Source organism: Lutra lutra, chromosome 5 (assembly GCF_902655055.1).
Source record: "Lutra lutra chromosome 5, mLutLut1.2, whole genome shotgun sequence".
Lineage (NCBI taxonomy): Eukaryota > Metazoa > Chordata > Mammalia > Carnivora > Mustelidae > Lutra > Lutra lutra.
This window is the reverse complement of record NC_062282.1, coordinates 26,140,577-26,161,257: the sequence shown is the minus strand read 5'-3', so window position 1 is coordinate 26,161,257 and position 20,681 is coordinate 26,140,577. Positions and strand designations below refer to the sequence as shown.

The 20,681-nt window shown below is 37.6% G+C and overlaps 1 protein-coding gene across 3 annotated transcripts in view; it reads left to right on the top strand.

Moving 5' to 3' along the window:
• The window catches only part of ZFR (zinc finger RNA binding protein), an 88,089-nt gene that overhangs the window by 9,336 nt on the left and 58,072 nt on the right, over positions 1 to 20,681 (top strand). For 2 of the 3 annotated variants that reach the window (XM_047729322.1, XM_047729324.1), the window contains exons 3-6: positions 11,509 to 11,532; positions 13,013 to 13,295; positions 15,548 to 15,692; positions 18,232 to 18,450. In XM_047729322.1, coding sequence (XP_047585278.1) covers positions 11,509 to 11,532; positions 13,013 to 13,295; positions 15,548 to 15,692; positions 18,232 to 18,450 — 671 coding nt within the window. The remainder of the gene's footprint in view (positions 1 to 11,508; positions 11,533 to 13,012; positions 13,296 to 15,547; positions 15,693 to 18,231; positions 18,451 to 20,681) is intronic. The other variant, XM_047729323.1, reaches the window with a different exon arrangement.

Here is a 20,681-nt window from a genome sequence, read left to right as displayed (position 1 = left end):
TATCCCTCTGCTACTCCCCCTGCTTGTGCTCTCTGTCAAATAAATAAATAAAATCTTTTTAAAAAAAAAAAGTGGAATGAAATCCATTTTATTTTCCAATGACTATATGGATCCATTGGGTCCTTTTTATAAGTCTAAGATTTACCGTATGATAAATGGTAAATGGATTTTATTTTTTCCTGTCTTGAAACATTTTGCTGTTTCATTATCTTAGGAATTATTTCCTCTTGTCACTTTTTGCCAACTACTCTAAAAAAGACTAATAGGATAGAAAAATGGAGGAATGTTGGAATTACCTAGAAGGGTGGTACAATAGTAAAACAATTGGAAGACACTTCATTGCTCAAACTTTTGCATCTTTTATTTTTTTAAAGATTTTATTTATTTGAGGGAGAGCAAGATAGCAGGATAAGGGGCTTTCCTAGCAGGAAACCTGATGCCAGGCTCCATCCAGGGACTCCAGGATCATGACCTGAGCTGAAGGCAGACACTTAACCAGCTGAGCCACCCAGTCACCCAATTTTTGCATCTTTGAAGATGGTATGAAAGAAAGTAGAGACACTGCTGCCTTTATAGTTAGCTTTTTAGTTTTTTCCTTCAGCACAGGTGAGCATTCCAAATTGTCCATACTCTGTCCATATTCGCAGAGAAGAAAACACAGGAAGATGTTTAACAATTAATTAGATAAGTAACATGAATGCAAAAAAAAGCATCACTCTAGACTAATGATGATAGTAAAATTGATTGTTAAAGCAAAATCTCAGACCAAGAATCTTCAGGTACAGTGTCCTAGATGAAAATTTTTTTAACTGGGAAGTTAGTGAGTGAAAGATAAGTTTTTCTAAGGATAAAAAAAAGTAGGAGCTCCTGGGTGGCTCAGTGGGTTAAGCCGCTGCCTTCGGCTCAGGTCATGATCCCAGGTCCTGGGTTCGAGCCCCACATCGGGCTTTCTGCTCAGCAGGGAGCCTGCTTCCTCCTCTCTCTCTGCCTGCCTCTCTGCCTACTTGTGATTTCTCTCTGTCAAATAAAATAAATAAAATCTTTAAAAAAAAAAAAAGTAAATATGGTGTTTTTATCAGGTCAATTAATAAGAGTGACTTCGTTGTGTAATATTCCATGACAAGATCTTGAACATCTCAGTTTGCTAAAAGTGTATGTGGCAGCAGTTCTTTCATCTTCTGTGATGTTTGTGCACCAGAATTTACTTCTATGATTTATTAGTGGGTAGATGCTGAAGGCAGGTATGTATTCAAAGATAATTTGGAGGACATCAATGGTGTAGAAAGGAAAAGATTGATTATATATTGATCATTCCAAATTTAAAATTAAAAATGTTTTTGCGGTTATGGAGCAAAGATGACTATCTCTCTTAAAGCCATCAAATATTTTTTGTGGGTTTTTGGGTTTTTCGTTTGTTTGTTTGTTTTTGACTGAGCAAGAACGCGCACAAGTAGGGCAAAGGGCAGAGAAAGAGGGAAAAGCAGGCTCCCCGCTGAACAGGGAGCCTGATGCTGATCTCAGGACTCTGGGATTATGACCTGGGCCGAAGGCAGATGCTCTAACCCTAGCTGGGCCATCCAGGCACCCCAGTCCATCAAATGTTTTTAAAAATTTTGCAAGCATTGCATTTTGGCAGTTCAGGTGCAAAAAGAAGAACCAGAAGTAATGATAAGTTAGAATTCATTAGAGATAATATTTGAAATCTGCAGGCAGCATTTATGAGAGAGAAATGTTCCAGGTTCATGCATGGAAGTTGATATAGCAGTTCTGTTCAGAGAACATGGTTCATTTTAAAACCAGGAGCAAATGGAATAAAAATTAGGGTCTACTGCTGCTTTTAAGATTTCTGATAGGTTTTATTATCATCAATGTTATTATTATCCCTTATTCTTAGTACATAATTTGTCAAATGACTCCAGAAGTACAAAAGTGCAAAAGGTCCAGTGGATCCAGGTAATGGTAATGACTTTTTCTTGGTATACTATGAGTTATGGATCCCAAGAAAACTTAACAGTTTTCATATTATATAACATTTAACCACCCTGACCCACTAGTAGTCTGCTAGTATAATGTGTTAGTAAAAGTTGTAGGATTGGTTATTTTATTTGTTCTAGTTCTTAGAAGACATTTAAATTTCTTCTAAAATTCTATAATACAGTTATTGTGTTAATAGTGTTGTAAAGGTAATGGGAGCATGATATATAATATCAAGTGTACAGAATAAAGATGGTTTGTCTTTGGGGTGATTCTCTGAGGAAGTTTAATTTTGCATCTTTGTCACATCATAAAATATTAAATGTAATATAAAGAAAAATCTGTGAATTGGTAGTTACATAAAATGCCATAATTTGACCTAGAAAATAGAAAAGTCCAACAGTGTTGAACATTCAGTTTGGACTAATGAAAAGACCAAATTGTATTTTGTATGCCATGAAAAGGAAAAAAGCATTTTGTCTGTCAGTTACTTTGCCATTTTATCCAGAATTGAAAATAATGCACACACACAGAATATGTTTTCCAGGGGAGCAGGAACATATCCAATAATGTGAGTACAGAAGCCGTCTCATTTTCTTTTTTTTTTTTTTTTAAACATTTTATTTATTTATTTATAAGATTTATTTATTTATTTATTTGACAGAGAGATCACAAGTAGGTAGAGAGGCAGGCAGAGGGGGGGGGAAGCAGGCTCCCCACTGAGCAGAGAACCTGATGTGGGGCTCGATCCCAGGACCCTGAGATCATGACCTGAGCCGAAGGCAGAGGCTTAACCCACTGAGCCACCCAGGCGCCCCCCGTCTCATTTTCTTGATTGAGACCTTGTCTCATTCCTTTTATAAGGTCAGAAATTGAACATTCTGCCTCCGTTTTGTAGTGGTTCCTCTAGAAATTTAGCATGAAGACTTTATGCAGTTTAAAGTAAATCATTATCTTTATTTACATTCCTAAACAATGCAGGGACTTAAAATGCTTTAGCTTTGATCAGTCCTCTGCTGATTTTTGTGTTATTATTGTATAATATTTTATATTTTAACCCCACAACCCATCATTGTTGAATACCATTATTTTATATAGTCATTGATTATTTAAATTTGCCTTCGTATTTCACTTTTTTAACATGACATTCATTCTGATATCATTTTCATTCTTCCTAAAGAAAATCTTTAAGAATGTCCTTTAATATGGTTGTACTAGTAACAGGGTTTTTTTGTTGTTGTTGTTTTAATCTCGCCTTCCTCATTTTGGAGAACTTCTCAATCTCTGTAGGCACTTTGTTTTTTTCCCCTCTCAGTGCTTCTCTATCTTTGTTGGGGCTTTCAAATTAATCTTTTATTAATTTTGGGAAATCTCAGATACTCTTTTTAGATGTGTTTCCTCTATTTGTTTTCTCCATTTGCAACTCTACTTAGATGTAGAGTATATATACTTATTTATATAAGTATTATCCTATCTTATTATCCTATCCTCATCGTTTTTTAGCCTCAAATATTTTTCATCTCTTTGTCCCTGAGTGCATTCTGAGTAATTGTGGAGATAACTTTCTAGTTCACTAAGTTTTTTGTCAGCCATGTCTAATCAGTTATGTAATGCCTTTCTAAGTTTCTGATTATAATTTTTATATACTTTATTTCATTTCTGGAAGGTCTTTTCTTTTAAAAATTCATCTGTTTGGTTTTTTGTTGTTTTTTTTTTTTTTAATCAACTTCGTGGTCCTGAGTCTTAGTTTTGATAGTCTAATCGTTTACCTTTTTTTTTTTTTAATTATTTTTGTTTGTTTGTTTTTAAGTAGCCTCACACCCAGTGCAGAGTCCAATGCAGAGTTGAACTCAAAACACCTAACGATAACACCTGAGCTGAGGGGTGCCTGGGTGGCTCAGTCAGTTAACTGTCTGACTCTTGGTTTTGGCTCAGGTCATGATTTCAAGGTGGTGAGATTGAGCCTCTCATGGGCTCTGTGCTGAGGAGTTGGCTTGAGATCTTCTCCCTCTGCCCGCCCCCCCCGCTAGTAAATAAGTAAAATCTTAAAAAAAAAAAAAAGGGCTGAGATTAAGAGTCAGGCGCTTAGTGGACTGAGCCACCCAGATGCCCCTTTTTTACTTTTTTAAGTATACTTATTTTATATTTTGTATTCAATAATTCCAATGCTTTCAGGCTTTTAAGATTTTTTTTTTTTTTTAATTCTGCAAACTCTTGCTTCTAGTAACTTGTTTCCTTATAGGATTATTGTGTTGTTAAGATTGAGATCTCCTGTTTCTTAGAACACTGTAGCATTTAGAGAGGAAAATGTATTTTCTGGCATGTGAAAGTACTATCAGCTCAGAGATAGACTAAACTAACTTATTAGCTTGGAGTTTTCCTAGTTAGATAAGGTGAATTCCAGAACCCAAACCTAAGGGAAGACTAACTTGTCATAAAGAATTGTCTCAAGAGGGGGGTGCCTGGGTGGCTCAGTTGGTTAAGCTTCTGCCTTTGGCTCAGGTCATGATCACAGAGTCCTGGGATCGCATCCCGCATTGGGCTTCCTGCTCAGCGGGGAGCCCTCTTCTCCCTCTCCCTGTATCCCCCCAACCTGCTCATGTGTTTTCTCACTGTATCTCTCTCAAATAAATGTTTAAAAAAAGAAAAGGAATTGTCAGGTAAGGAGTGTCTGGATGCCTTTGTAGGTTAAGCATCCAACTCTGATTTTGGCTCAGGTCATGATCTCAGGGTCTCTCCGCGTCGTGAGTGGAACCCCCTGATGGGCTCCATGCTGGGTGTGGAGCCTGCTTAGGATTCTCTCCCTCCCTCTCCTTCTGCCCCACTCCCCCACCCCATGCCCACATACTGCTCTTTCATTCAAAAAAAAAAAAGAATTGTTAGGGATATTTCTCTCCCTTTTACCTAGGGCCAAGGCTGAGCTAGGAAAGGTTCTTCTACAGTTTTCCCTTGAAAGGGAAAATGGACTTTTTTCTAATTCACCTTCTGTGCTGGTTTCTTGTGGGAGTCCCAGAGTTGTAGGCCATTGCTTCCCAATACCTTTCATGTCTGCTAACACAGAAAATGATGTTTGTGAACAGCACACTGGGTAAACTGGGAGATTTGGAGCCCTTGATAGGAATATTGCAGTTGTAGGCAACAGACCTCGGGCTCTGACCATGTGCGCTACTCATTTTCCCTGAGAACTGTCTCCCTGTTACAGAATAGAATAAAATGTTTTTTGTTTAAAGGTATAAAGAGCAGGAAAATGAATGATGAATCAGAGTTAATGCTCTGTATCATAAAATGGTAGTTCTTGAAGCTTACGGTTTTGGGACCCCTAAAGCAGTTACAGTTATCAAAGACCCCTAGAGCTTTTGTTTATGTTGGTTATACTAACATTTACTGTCCTAGAATTTTTAAAAAGATTTTTATTAAATAATTTCAAAATAAAAATAAGATTACTACATGTTAACCCCAAGTTTCTTTATGTAACTATAAAGAAATAACTATATCCTGTCCTCCAAAAATAGGGAGACGAGTCATTGTCTTAGATCTTTACAAAGATTTTTATAAATCTTTTTAATATCTCAATTAAAATGATTGGTGCTTCAGCAAAGGAAACAGTCAACAAAACCAAAAGACAACTGACAGAATGGGAGAAGATATTTGCAAACAACGTAATCAGATAAAGGGCTAGTATCCAAAATCTGTAAAGAACTTATCAAACTCAACATCCAAAAAACAAATAATCCAATCAAGAAATGGGCAGTGGATATGAACAGACACTTCTGCAAAGAAGACATCCAGGTGGCCAACAGATACATGAAAAAGCGCTCCACATCACTTGGCATCAGGGAAATACAAATCAAAACCACTGAAATACCACCTCACACCAATCAGAAAGGCTAAAATTAACAAGTCAGGAAACGACAGATGCTGGTGAGGATGCGGAAAAAGGTCACTCAACTCCTGCACTGTTGGTGGGAATGCAAGCTGGTGCAACCACTCTGGAAAACAGCATGGAGGTTCCTCAAAAAGTTGAAAATAGATCTACCCTACGACCTAGCAATCGCGCTACTGGGTATTTACCCTAAAGATACAAATGTAGTAATCTGAAGGGGCATGTGCACGCAAATGTTTATAGCAGCAATGTCCACAATAGCCAAACTATGGAAAGAACCTGGATGTCCATCAATAGATGATTGGATAAAGAAGATGTGGGTGTGTGGGGGGGTGTATACACACACACACACACACACACCCATACACACAATGGAATACTATGCCTCCATCAAAAGAAATGAAATCTTGCCATTTGCAACAATGTGCATGGAACTAGAGGGTATTATGCTGAGTGAAATAAGTCAATCAGAGAAAGACAATTATCATATAATCTCCCTGATATGAGGAATTTGAGAGGCAAAGTGGGGGGTTTGGGGACTAGGGAAGGAATAAATGATACAAGATGGGATCGGGAGGGAGACAAACCATAAGAGACTCAATCTCACAAAACAAGCTGAGGGTTGCGGGGGGGGGGGGCGGTAAGGGAGAGGGTGGTGGGGTTATGAACATTGGGGAGGGTATGTGCTATGGTGAGTGCTGTGAAGTGTATAAGCCTGATGATTCACAGACCTGTACCCCTGGGGCAAATAATACAGTATATGCTAATTTAAAAAATATTTAAAAAAATTTTTTAAAATGGTTGGTGCTTGGTCTGCTTCTGCATTCAGTTCGTTGCAATAAATTGTTTGGATTAAATTATATGAAGGCACTCTGTAATTGAAAAAGGGATAACCTCCTGGATCTTAGCAGGCCTTGGATCCTATTTTGAAAATCACTGCTGTACAGAAAGTAAAAGAGGTATAGGAATGTTTTTCCTGTTACCAGATGCCACTTACTGGACAGACCATTAGTATGCATAATTGTTTTAATGCTGGTAGTGACTGTAACCTTAGTATAATGTAAATCCAGGTCATAATGGAATTTGAAAGCACTAAAAATGGGCTCAGAGTTGGGTATAGGTTAGAGTCGAGACCAGAAATGTAGAAATTAGAATGGAGTGTGCTTTTCTCTCTCCCTCTAACTGCCACTCTGCATGCTATGCTGTCTCTCTGTCAAATAAGTAAATTAACATCTTTTTAAAAAAATTATATCGGAGCGGGTGGCTCAGTTGGTTGAGCGGCTGCCTTCGGCTCAGGTCATGATCCCAGACTTCCAGGGTTGGGCTCCTGGCTCCCGGCTCCTTGGGGAGTCTGCTTCTCCCTCTGACCTTCTCCTCTCTCATGCTCTCTCTCACTCATTCTCCCTCAAATAAATAAAATCTTTAAAAAAAATTTTTTATTGGAATACCTAGACAGGAGTATTTTAAATTTGTGGTTGGTTGGTCATTCAGCTAACCAGTTAGAAAATTATCTTTTATGCCCCTCCCCCAGAATAGTACATAACGTAATTAAAAATAGTATAGAAGGGAATTTTTTAAGATTTTATTTATTTATTTTAGAGAGGGAGTGAGCACACATGTGCGTCTAGTGGAGGAGGAGAGGGAGAGACTCTCAAGCAGACTCCACACTGAGCGTGAAGCCTGATGTGGGGCTCAGTCGCACAACCCTGATGAGATCATGACCTGAGCCAAAACCAAGAGTCACTTAACTGACAGAGCCATTCAGGCACCCATAGAAGGGCTTTTAATGAAAACAACATTTACTTTTTTTCTTAATCCCTTATCCCCAATTCCACTTTGTAGAGACTCCCACCTTTAATGCATTCTGGTTTTATTTCTAACTCCATATCATTAAATAATATGCTTCTCTGTGTCTTAATTTTTTGACTTTTTATACATTATATTTTGATTTCCTATAATCATAGTTAAGATTTAGTATATATCCTCTCATGCTTCTCATTTCTCCTTCCAAGTTAAATGATATGGCTGTTTCTCTTATTTTCAGACACTCCCCCATTTCCAACAAAGGTAGTCAGTATCTCGGTACTTTCTATTTTAGGAAAAGAATCTTGAAACTCTGGTGCTTTACTTTCCTTCTTTTCCCACCCCGTCCCCCAACTTAGCTGTAGTTCTACTTGCGATTAACATTTATATTCTGTAATCATAGTTTATCTTCTGTAATTTAGGTTGATTCTAAAACTTGAAGGCAGAAACTTTATTATGACTGTAAATAGTACTTACTGTGGACCCAGGTGGTGGTGTTCTATGATTATTATTCCTAATGTGTTCCATTTTTACAACCGTGTACCACTTGATAGAAGAATATTCCTCAGTTCAAGTTCAAACGGAAGTTTGCTATTTTTACATCCTACTAATTGCTTAACTGTGGTGTCTTTTACCAAGATCATGCCTTTCTTGGGCAATGTCATATTTGCTGAAGTCTTTTTTTTTTTTTTTATATTTTATTTTATTTATTTGACAGAGATCACAAGCAGGCGGGGGGGGGGTGGTGAGCAGGCTCCCCGCTGAGCAGAGAGCCGATGCGGGGCTCAATCCCAGGACCCTGAGATCATGACCCGAGCTGAAGGCAGAGGCTTAACCCTCTGAGCCACCCAGGTGCCCCTGCTGAAGTCTTTGATTACCTTTTTTCCCCCAAAATCTTTTTGGTGCCTTGATTGTATTTTAAGACTTTATTTGTCAGAGAGAGAGAGAGAGCACACAAGCAGGCAGAGAGGCAGGCAGAGGCAGAGGGAGAAGCAGGCTCCCTGCCTAGCAAGGAACCTGATGGTGGGACTCGATCCCAGGACCCTGGGATCATGACCTGAGCCAAAGGCAGAGGCTTAACCCACTTGAGCCACCCAGGCATCCCCCTTAATTGTATTTTAATGTTTTTCCAGGCTTCTGGTCTATTGTCTGTAGTCCAGTCCTTTATCTTCCTGGATATCACTCTCCTGGAGGCTTCTGTCCTTTTTCACTTCGAGTCCAAGCTCACTGCTTCTTTGGGCCCGATGCATAGCTGCTGACCTGGGCTCTCATCTCCCTCCTGGGTTTGGATCCACTATTTATAGGACCCCGTGATTTCTTTCTTGGTTTATTTTTTGTTAAAGTACATCTTCATGTCACGTCCAAACAGAAGGTGTATAGGAGGTAAACTCTTTCAGTTCTTGAATGTCCAAAGAAAAGAAAGGAAAAAAACCCTTTATTCTGTCTTAGTGATTTAGCTGGGTACAGAACTCTGTATTAATAACCATTTTCTCTCACATTTTTAAGACTTTAGTCTGCTGTTTTCTAACCACTAGTTTTATCTGTTAAAGGTCTGGTTTTTGTTTAGTTGTATGCAGGTGACTTTTTCTTTGGAGACTTTGAAAGATTTTTTTTTTTTAACCTTGAGATGTTGTGAAATACTGTATGTCTCTAGGTGTTATCCCTTCATTCTATTTTGCACTCTGTAGGCCCTTTTTAAAATATTTCATTCATTATTTAAGAGAGAGGAGGAGAGAACACAAGCAGGGGGAGAAGCAGGCTCCTTACTGAGCAGGGAGCCTGATGTGGAGCTCTATCCCAGGACCCTGGGATCATGACCTGAGCTGAAGGCAGAGGCTTAACAAACCGAGCCACCTAGGCACCCCTCTGTAGACCCTTTAAATTTGAAAATATGTGCCTCCCTTCCAGAGTAGGAAGTATTCTTTCTTAATTTCTTTTATTTGCTTTTTTCTTTTCAGAATTCCTTCTAGTTGGATATTGGACTTCCTAGATTTATCTTCTCTTTTATAGTTTTTTATATCCTGATCTTGTCTGTGTCCCTTAACTTTATCTTCTGACTGATGTTAAGTTCTTATTTTATGGCTACAAATTAGAGTTTGTGAAAATTCTTGTTTGTTGCATTGAGCTATCCATTTCCTGCAGGACCATTCCTGTTTCTTTTGCAGTTTATATAGGCTTTCTTCGACTGGTGATTTTGGTCAGCTATTTTGTAAGGACTCTGGCTGGTTTCACTTTCTGGTAAGCAAGGAGAGAGCCGGCCATTAACCTCCAGGTTTAGTCCAAGAATATAAAAGTGTTACTATTTTTTAATATTAATAATTCCTTAAATACTTTATTTACCTTTTTCTCCTCCCAAGAGAAATACCCTTCCATTTTATGTATTTCTTAACCTTGCTCGTCCCATATTTTTGTTTGTTTTTTAATTTATTATTCAGTTTGTCCTGGTTTAAAACTGATTTATTAGATTTATCTACAAAGGATATTATCCAAATAGAAGCTGCTTCTCTGCTGGATGAAAATGAAAGTCTTTGCATATTTCACAGATGTTTTTATGGCACAAGATTTGGGGTTTTTATTTACTTATTTTATTTAAAAATCATTTAGTGACCATTAAGTCTGAAGTTTTATGAAGGCATATAATTTAATACCTTTTATTTGAGAACTACAAGCCAGGCGAAACCTTGGTTTAAAATATTTCAATCTTAGACTAATTTTGCTTAAACTAATTTGAATTTGATGTGACCTGAATTTTTGAAAATTTACATAGCCACTATACTAGATATAATTGAATTGCTATAACCCAGGCTGGTCATATACATCACATAAAAGACAATTTTCTAAGGATATTTCAGATTGAAACGAATTTCCCAGATGGGTTTAAGATAACACACTAGAAAATCTTTATTCTGAACAGCAGATCGTTACCCTAGCCCTTTATGGGAATTAGAACTAGATCATTATTCTTTATGATGCTGTTGGTAGAGGATATGGTTCCAGCCATATCCTGGCTATACAGAGCAGATCTAACTATACAGATCAGACTTGGGTTAGGCAGTCCTAGGCAATGTAGCATATGGTAATTGCTAAGCGTACTGACATCATGTTATATGCTTTCTGGGAAGGGAGATTATAAGATTTATTGTTCAAACTGAGACACACAGGTGTGAGAGCATACTGTTAATGATTATGAGGGGGTAGTAGGCTTAAACCAGGGCATATCATCATCCCTTTTTTAGTCACATGGACTTTTAAGAATCAGAGTCAGTATAAGTCAGATTGCTTGCCTGGTTGACTTGACATTCCTATTCTGTTCCCACTCTGTTTTTTGTCCTATAGGACAAGTTTTGGAGACCAGGAAGTGTGAACAGATGTGCAATAAAGAGCAATGGGATGAATGGAAACTGTATAGGAATCCAAGATTATCTGAATTTTTACATAACCAAACCCTTTTTATGCAGTGTAGTCTGAATGTGTGAAATTTTATCAGTAAATGTTAAATACAAGTTTCACAGAACTGGTATATTTATATTTTAAATATAATTCTTTTTTCAGTTCTAGGAATTTTGAAGAAATAACGTTATTGGCACTTTTTCTTAAGCCTATGGAATTATCCATAGAAAATGTCAATACCAAACGAATTTTTCCACTATTACAATTTAAATTTCCCTTTTCCTGTCTTTTAATTGTCATATATGTAGAAAATATTAGCTACTTTTAATATCAAAATGTGGAAAACCTCATCCAAATATAAATTATAAGAGTTTCTTTGGACTTTGTTCTAAGTTTTTGTTTTTTTTTCTTTTTCATATTGGGCTGAAATCTGCCACCCTTCCATCCATTGGTTCTAGTTCTGTTCTCTGGAGCAGCATGGAGTAAGTCTCTTCTATTAGAAGGCAGCTCTCATATCTTCCCCAGTCACCTCTTCTAGACTGAATGTTCCTCCACTTTTTATGTGAAATAGTAGCCATACTTATAAGCTTCATATTGATTCCTTTTGAATACATTATAATTACTAGTATTTTCTCTAATACAGTTAAAATGTGGTGGCCCCAAATTTTAATTCCATGCCATATTTGTATGGTAGTGTGCACACCAGGAAGACTATGCTGTACTATTATAACCCATGAATCAGACACTTCTTAGAGTAGCTTCAGCTTCAGTCAGGTATTTTTTTCTTGGCTATTCTTAACTGTTGGCTCATATTAAAACTTATGGTCATCTAAGACCTGTCAGCTAAGTAACTGTTGGGTCTCTTCTTTTTTTAGAAGGCACTTCTGCCTTGGTGAAAAAGCTTTAGCAAGTGTAATTGTGAGTATTTTAGAGAACCTAGAACGACAAATAGACTTTCATGTGCTTAACATCTATAAGCCTTGGTTTTATGTAACATAGACTCTCAATTTAAAAGTTAAAATTTTAAAAAAAGTTAAACATTACTCTGAAAACTTCAGCTGGAAATTTATTTCATTTACATTGGAAAATGTTTTTGCCTCTTTGCGTTTTAAATTGTTATGATTGCAAAGCATCTGACTTAGGTCTCCTTTTGCAACATGTGCTACATTTTTGAGAGAAAAATAAATGTGTATAATGAAACGCTGCCTGTAACTTGAGTAATTTATTTTAAATAATAGAGAGTCTGTTGTAGGTTTTGTGCCCTAGAGCAAGATTTCTCAACCTCAGCACTATTGACATTCTTCGGATAATTCTTTGTTGTGGGTAGCTGTCCTGTGCGCTCTAGGATATGTAACAGCATCACTGGCTTCTACCCACTAGATGCCAGTAGCACACACCACCACCTCCTCTGCAGTTTGACCATCAAAAATATCTCCAGACATGCCAGATGTCCCTGGAGGGCAAAACTCCCCCAGTTGAGAACTACGATCCTAGAGTATCAGAAGTATTTAAGTCAACTGGGTAATAGTTTCTGCTTCAAATGTTTTCTACAGTTGGAGTAAGAATTCAGTATTTTTAACATGATTTCTTTGTAGAGATTTTTTTTAAACTGTAGAACATAATAAAGAACTCTACAAGCAACAAATACTTTTTTAAATTCCTAGTTTCATCAAGTTTTCTTTTCTTCCTACTACTGCTTTTTATCCCAGTTTGTCATCCCTGCTTTGTAATATGGTCCATGATTTTAAGCATAGTATGTGTGACTGTCTAATGCATTAAGATTAAGGAATAAAAATTATACAACAGTAACAAATATGGTATTGACTAGGCTTATTGTGTTCAAATACTTGGTGTTTCATAGTCGATAATTAAATTTCTAAAAGAATGTGCTTTTTATTGTATTAAACTCTTAGATTTTAAAATTAAATTGTATTGTGTTTATTCTTCTACTCCACAATATAGCCAGCAGCCAGCTTCGGGTGTAGCCTACTCTCATCCAACTACAGTTGCTAGCTACACTGTCCATCAGGCTCCAGTAGCTGCTCACACAGTTACTGCTGCCTATGCACCAGCAGCCGCCACAGTCGCAGTTGCCAGGCCTGCTCCAGTAGCTGTTGCAGCTGCTGCAACAGCTGCTGCTTATGGAGGCTACCCCACTGCACATACAGCAACTGACTATGGTTATACCCAGAGACAACAGGAAGCACCACCACCACCACCCCCAGCTACTACACAGAACTACCAGGTAAGAAAACTACTAGTTTCAGTAGCCTTAACATGCAGCCTTCACTGACCCCAGTGTATGATAATAAGGTCCAAGCCAGTGCTTGTCAAACTTGGGTCTTCCAAACTATACCTCAGATGATAGAAATGAATGTGTTTTCTTAGGTAATTTAGGGGCATAGTCCCAAGAATTAAGTTCCCTTGCAGTGAGTTTTTATTAATAATTCCCCAGAGTGCATTCCAGTCCATTTTATATCTATGTCTCCTTTAATTAGAAGTAATTTGCTTTAATTACTGGTTAAATATTTAACCAGGGTTTCCAGAAAAATGAAGACATAGGGAAAATGCTCCTTGTTTGTACTATGGCGGTATTCCTCTGTCTCCTGTTTTGAGAACCATGAGCCTAAACTATATGGGCCAAACAATTACATAGTGTCTTTTTGGTACTTTACAAGGGCAGAAATTCTGTTCCCTGCACATCCTTCCTCTCAAAGTCATCTTTCTTCATATGGAACAGAAATTGATGCTGCTCCTGTATCCTGTAGTTGCTTTTGGTTCTGTCTTATTTGGGACATGAAGATCTAATCCCTTTTATAGTACTATGTTTATTATGGTACTAAATTACTACTTATTTTAATTTGATTCTAATCCTTTATTTTTCTTTTAAGATATATTTATTTATTTGAGAGAGAACATGCAGGAGGTAGAGGTGAGGGAGGGAGAGAATCTCAAGCAGACTCCCTATTGAGTGCAGACCCCGATGTAGGGCTCAGTCTCCTGACCCTAGATCATGATCTGAGCCAAAATCAAGAGTCGGACACTTAACCGACTAAGCCATCTAGGCTCCCCTGGTTCTAATCCTTTAATAACCTGTTTTCTTTTTGTTTGCTTTAGGATCTTCTGAACTTTAACTAGTTTTTCTATTTTCTTTCTAACGTATATGAGTTTATTCTGTTAAGTAATGAATTGACATATAAATTATAATATTAGTATTTTTTATTAATATTTGGCAAGCTGTGGGGCACCTGAGTGGCTCAGCTGGCTGTGTTTAACTCTTGATTTCAGCTTGGGTCGTGATCTGGGATCATGGGATGAGCTCCACAGTGGGCTCTCTGCTCTTAGTGGGGAGTCTGCTTGAGATTCTCTCTCTCTCTCTCTCTCCCTTGCTGCTCCTCCCTGTGCTCTCTCTCTAAAAATAAGTAAATAAACTTTAATTTTAAAAATGTGCAGGTTACTAAACTTAGAATTCCTTTTGCCATGTGTGATTGTTTTCATTATGTCCAGAGATGAAATGTAATAAATTCCATTGTTTTTAATAAGGTTAATGAAGCCCATCATTCTCTGGGCCTGGCCTACTTCTTCAGCCTCCACCTACATACCTTCCCATCCCTCCTCACTTTGTTTAGTGCCAGAATTTACCCAGTTCACCTTGATCCTCACTGTCTTGGAGATTTATATATAGTGTTCCTTCTGCCTGGAACCTTTCCTTTCCCTGATCCGGAAGTTTCTATCCATTATGTTAATGATAATGGTAAATAGGGACACCTAGGTGGCTCAGTCAGTTAAGCGTCCAGGTCTTAATCTCAGCTCAGGTCTTGATCTTAGGGTCATGAGTTCAGGCCCTGCATTGGGCTCTATGCTGGGCATGGAGCCTTTAAAAAAAAAATAAGTTGTTAATAATAATAGTAGTAGTAAATAAAGAAGAATGAAAAGAAAGCTGGAATAGTCACAAAGCTTAGAACACACAGGCGGTCTTTACAGTGAGATCCAATTTTAAAACAAAACTGCTATGAATTTCTTAATAGAATTTTTTTTTAAGATTTATTTTTTTGAGTGTGAGAGACACAGTGAGGGAGCAAGCAGGGGGAAGGGTGAGGGAGAGTGAATCCTCAAGCAGACTCCCTATCAAGAATGCAACACCAGACTTGATCCCAGGACCCCCAGATCATGACCCGGGCCTAAATCAAGACTACCGCTTAACCAGCAGAGCCACACAGATGCTCCCTTTCTTAATAGGATTTTAAAGATAAGCATTATTTTGAAATGTTTCAGTGATTTTTTTTCCCTGATGTGGAAGTTAAATAAACATGCTGCTTGAAATGGTTTTGACCTTATTTTCAAAGTCCAAAAATAGGTGCCCTTTATTTTGAATTTGACTCTTAAACATAGGTCTATAGTTAGTTTTTTGTTTTCCTTTATTACACTTCATAGAGTTAGGGATTTTTTCCTACCACTTCACTTATGGCAAGATCTTCTTTCATTCCCTTTCTTTAGGACTCGTACTCCTATGTAAGATCCACCGCTCCTGCTGTAGCGTATGACAGTAAGCAGTACTACCAACAACCAGCGGCCACTGCTGCTGCTGTGGCCGCTGCTGCCCAGCCTCAGCCTTCTGTTGCCGAAACCTACTATCAGACAGGTGGGTTTTATTAGCATACGCAGTTTCATCGAAAACTGCTGAAATACATTATTCAGTGTGCTTCATGAAAATACCCTTTTGAGTCCACCTAAGCTATTTTGTTATATTACCTCAAGAAGCAAATTCTAGCCATGTCCTTCTCTTCTTCTGCTATGTGCTTTGAGTACCAAAGAGGGAGGGGGCCATGGGGGCAAATCATAATCATGCTCTTCTCGCCCAGAAATGTATTTTTGTTCCTGGTCTTCAGCTTTACAGTTCTCTTTCTGCTATGAAACAAGCTGTACAATAGGAGTTGTGGTGATTACTTCTGGCCACATCCTTAGCTTTGCCAGAAATGCCCAGAACATACTGCTTGATTGCCTTTGTTTAACCAGTGGAAACCCTTTGTGGGCCCTTATTTTTAATTCATCTTTCTCTGATCAGTAGTGACCGTTGCTTCTGTTTCCAGCCTCTGATATTACAGTAAATGTAATGGTTCAAATACAGGAAATACTTTGTTTTCAAGGAAGCCTACGTATTTGTAGTCTTTATTTCTTTTTTTTTAAAGATTTTATTTGACAACAAGAGAGAGAACACGTGTGTGTGCACAAGCAGGGGGAGTGGCAGGGAGAGGGAGAAGCAGACCCCCAGCTGAGCAGGGGCCCCATGTGGAGCTCAATCTGAGGACTCTAGGAATATGACCTGAGTTGAAGGCAGAGGTTTAACCTACTGAGCCACTCAGGCACCCCAGGATTTATTTATTTTGCAGAGCTCATGTGAGCAGCAGGGAGGGGCAAAGGGAAAGAATCTCAGTCAAGAATTGGATGCTTAACTAACTGAGCCACGCAAGCACCCCTTGTAGTCTTTAAAACATGGATTTTTTGATAGAGATTCTGCTGAGAACTAAAACAAAGCTGAGTTCAGAGAAGTAGACAGTTTCTTTATTTTAGTTAATTTTTGAAGGACCATGGGACTGTGGGTAGAGCCTTCGATTAGGAAAGAATCAGACTGGCTTCTAGGACTGGCTTTACCACTAATGTGGGTGAGTGATTTTTACTCTTTTCATCTCTGTTCTCTTATTTGTAAATGAGGTAGTTGACTCTGGGGTACTTCTAAGATTTCTATGAGTCCCATAAAAGTGATATAAAAATATTTTGAATTATAATGATCAACTTTTCTATAGTTTCTTTTCTAATAATTTGTAGGTACACTGATCTGTAGCGAACTTCCTGGTTAATTATCAAAGTTAGATTGTGTTAAAGAGTCAGAAGAGTCTTGATTTAGTCTTAGCTCTGATGTTGACTATGTGCCTTATAAGCCATTTAGCTCTTAGACATTAGTTTCCTTTTGTAAAATGTCCTCATCTGTGTGTCGTGTGGATCAGGTTTTATAATTGTAGATAACAGTTTTATAAACTGTTAAGTGCTATTTATTTAAGGTGCCTTAACTAAGCATAAAGTGATTTGTATGCTTTAGTGATCATTAATAAGATTAATTATTAATTTAGGGCTTGATAATAACGGTTCATAAGCTTCTTAAAGCATACATTTATTTTGAATATGGTCAAAGGTAGCGAAATGTGAATGGTGGCCTTTTTTTTTTAAGATTTTTTTTTTTTTAATTAATTTATTTGACAGAGTGATCACAAGTAGGCAGAGAGGCAGGCGGGGGGGTGGTGGGGGTGGCTGGGAAGCAGGCTCCCTGCTGAGCAGAGAGCCCAATACAGGACTTGGTCCCAGGACCCTGGAATCATGACCTGAACCGAAAACAGAGGCTTGCTTTTTTTTTTTTTTTTTTTTTTTTTTATTAGAGAGATAGAGAGAGAGAGGGAAGCAGGCTCCCTGCTGAGCAGAGAGCCCGATGCGGGACTCGATCCCAGGACCCTGAGATCATGACCTGAGCCGAAGGCAGCGGCTTAACCCACTGAGCCACCCAGGCGCCCCGAAGACAGAGGCTTTAACCCACTGATAGCCATTTAACCCAATGGTAGCCATTTAAAAACAGCTGCACTCAAGCTATTGATACTTGAAGAATTAAGTCAGTGGCACTTTGTGAGTTGGAATTAGACTGACATTCACCATAGAGGAATTAATAAAAGGCAATGAATGGTATATGAACACATCCGATATAATTAAATTTTGAAATTTTTACTGTGAATTGAAATATTTGAGGCTATTTATTCTGTTCACAATATTAAGCATAACCCTCAGGTTAAACTAACTGACTCAGTACACACACACATACACACACCCCTTTACCTAAAAAACTTTATTAGTACCTGTTTTTTAAGTGGCACTGCTATTACAGGTAGTTGTAAATTTGGACAAAAATGCCATTTTGGAAATACATGGAAAGCATCTGGGAAGGGATGATAAATGAATTTATGTAAAGGTTATATTTTACTCAGTTGGTAATAAAAATTTCAAACCTTTGCCAGGAAGAAATTGCTAGCATCAAATTTATAGTTGGTGTTTTATACTTTTCTAATTTTCAAAAATATTGGTACAATAACTGTTAAGGTTCACCTTTCTCATTTTCTGAAATCTCTTTTCCATTTTAGCCCCCAAAGCGGGTTATAGCCAAGGTGCAACTCAGTATACACAAGCTCAGCAAACTCGACAAGTGACAGCCATAAAACCAGCCACACCAAGTCCAGCTACCACTACTTTCTCCATTTATCCTGTATCTTCCACCGTACAGCCAGTAGCAGCTGCTGCTACTGTGGTGCCATCCTATACCCAGAGTGCTACTTACAGTACCACGGCAGTTACTTATTCTGGTAAGACGGATAAACTGTGTTTAAATGAGTAAACAAAATTAGAAACTATCTTGATGTTCTGTGGAATAATCTTAGTCCCAGTAGCAAGAATTGAATTAATTGATAGGTGTCGATATATATGTGTAATGTAACAAATGGACCATAATAAGTTGTGTTTTGGGGCTTTTTGTTTTTTTAAGCCAGGAGATAATTAACAACGTAAAATTCTCTTTGGGCATTTGAAAGCCAGCCATGAGTCCTGGCCTAGCACTGCAGTTAGAAAAAATAACACCTAGTATTTTACAGGGTCATTTTTTTTCTGACTTTTCCAAATGAATTTGAAAATTTCAGGTTAACATTCAAGGACTAACACTGACAAATTGTATTGTTTATTTCAGCCACCAGGGAACTATTTATTATCAGGAATAAATCTTGAAAATATTGGGTGGCCTTTGTAAATATCCATAAGATTGTTATATAACATTCGTCTCTTGGAAGGACAGAATAGCTCTATTTTCTTAAATAATTATATGTTTATTTTATTAAGGAAATTACGTATTTCCTTAATCATTATATTAAGAGAAATATCACTAAAATCTTCCTATGTCCATGTTTTTACTAGCTAAGGTTTTTACTAGCTAAGGTATTTCTAGCTAAGGTATTTTGCATTATTTCAGTGATTAAAATCACATGTTGCTTTTTTTGTAGACATGTAACCTTGTACTTCTGTATGGTTTGTTATGCATTTTATTTATCTTTCTGTACCTTGTCTTGTTCTATGGAGGATTTAAGGCAGTATGGGCAGTTTAAGTTATTTCATTCAGTTTGCTTGTTAAAAGCCTACTACTGAATAAAAATTTTGTTGTTGTTTTTTCAGAGTTTGTTTGCTTTGAGAGAGTGCGCAGGCCTGTGCTTAAGCAGGGGAGGAGAGGGTGAGGGAGAGGGACCACACCCAGCATAGAGCCCAACACGGGACTTGATGCCATGACCCAGAGACCGCAACCTAAGCCAAAATAAAGTCACACGCTTAATGGACTGAGCCACCCAGGCCCCCTGTTTTTCAGAGATTTTTATTTCTTATCCTATGCTAAATTCTTGTACTGGGTGCTAGGGATATGGTGATGAATTAGGCTGACCTGGAGTATTTAGGAACAAGTTTTTTGTGGCTAGAATCTAGGATATATGGGGTAAATATCAAGAGATAAGGCTGGAAATGTCATGTGAAAAGCCTTGCAGGGTCTGTTAGGGTGTCTATCTCTATCTTGAGGGCCAAAAGGGTGCCAAAAGGAGCAGTGGGGACAGATTTATAAGTTAAACCAGGCAGAAATGAATTGGGAGTGAGGAGAGGTTGTTATTCCTAGATCTGTCATTTAGGATTGACCAGATACAACTTTTCTGGCCCTCTTTATCTCTGACTAATTTTTATTTATATCTGATTAATCAGTTATAACTCTAAGTGGAATAATTTTAGTGAGCTCTGACTGGACACATTTTTTTTTTTAATGTCCACATTCAACAAAATAAGGAGTACAACAGTATCCTTTCCTGTTACTGCTTCTGTCTTCCATGTTGTCCTGTCTTTTCTGTCTCTCTTCCTTTGTCTCAATTGCTTGGATATATCTTACACAGGATGAAGTTAATTATTTTTATTTATTGCTATATTATGTGAATAATACATCATTTAAAACTAGAAACTATAGATAAAAAAGAAAACATTAAATCACAGGACATGTACCCCTAGATGCCAATTGCCATTAACATTTTGGTGCATGTCTTTCTCGTTTTCCTCATAGAAATATACATATGCAGTACATACTTTTTTTTTTTTCCTTAAATAAAAGTGAATTTGGCCAACACATACTATTTTGTTAGTTGCTTTTTTCTGATTGTGAATGTTTGTGCATGTCACTAAGTATGAGATACATCATTCTTCTGATTTATGTTTTTCCCCAACTTCTTCTTTTAGAGAACTTTAATTCTGCAGAAAATTCAAAAAAAATAGTGTAAAGTCTGTATACCATTTACTTAGATTTACCTATTAATATTTTGTCATATTTGCTTTATCTCTTGAAACATTTCAAATGGGTCAGCATTATAAGTTGCAGATGACCTGGTGCTTTGCCTAGAATTCTTCAGCCTGTATTTCCTAAGAATAAGAGTATTCTGTCATATAACCACATGCAAATATCATTAAAAGGAATTGAACATGAATTTATCTAATTTTTTTAGTTGTCCACAAGTGTTTTTTATGG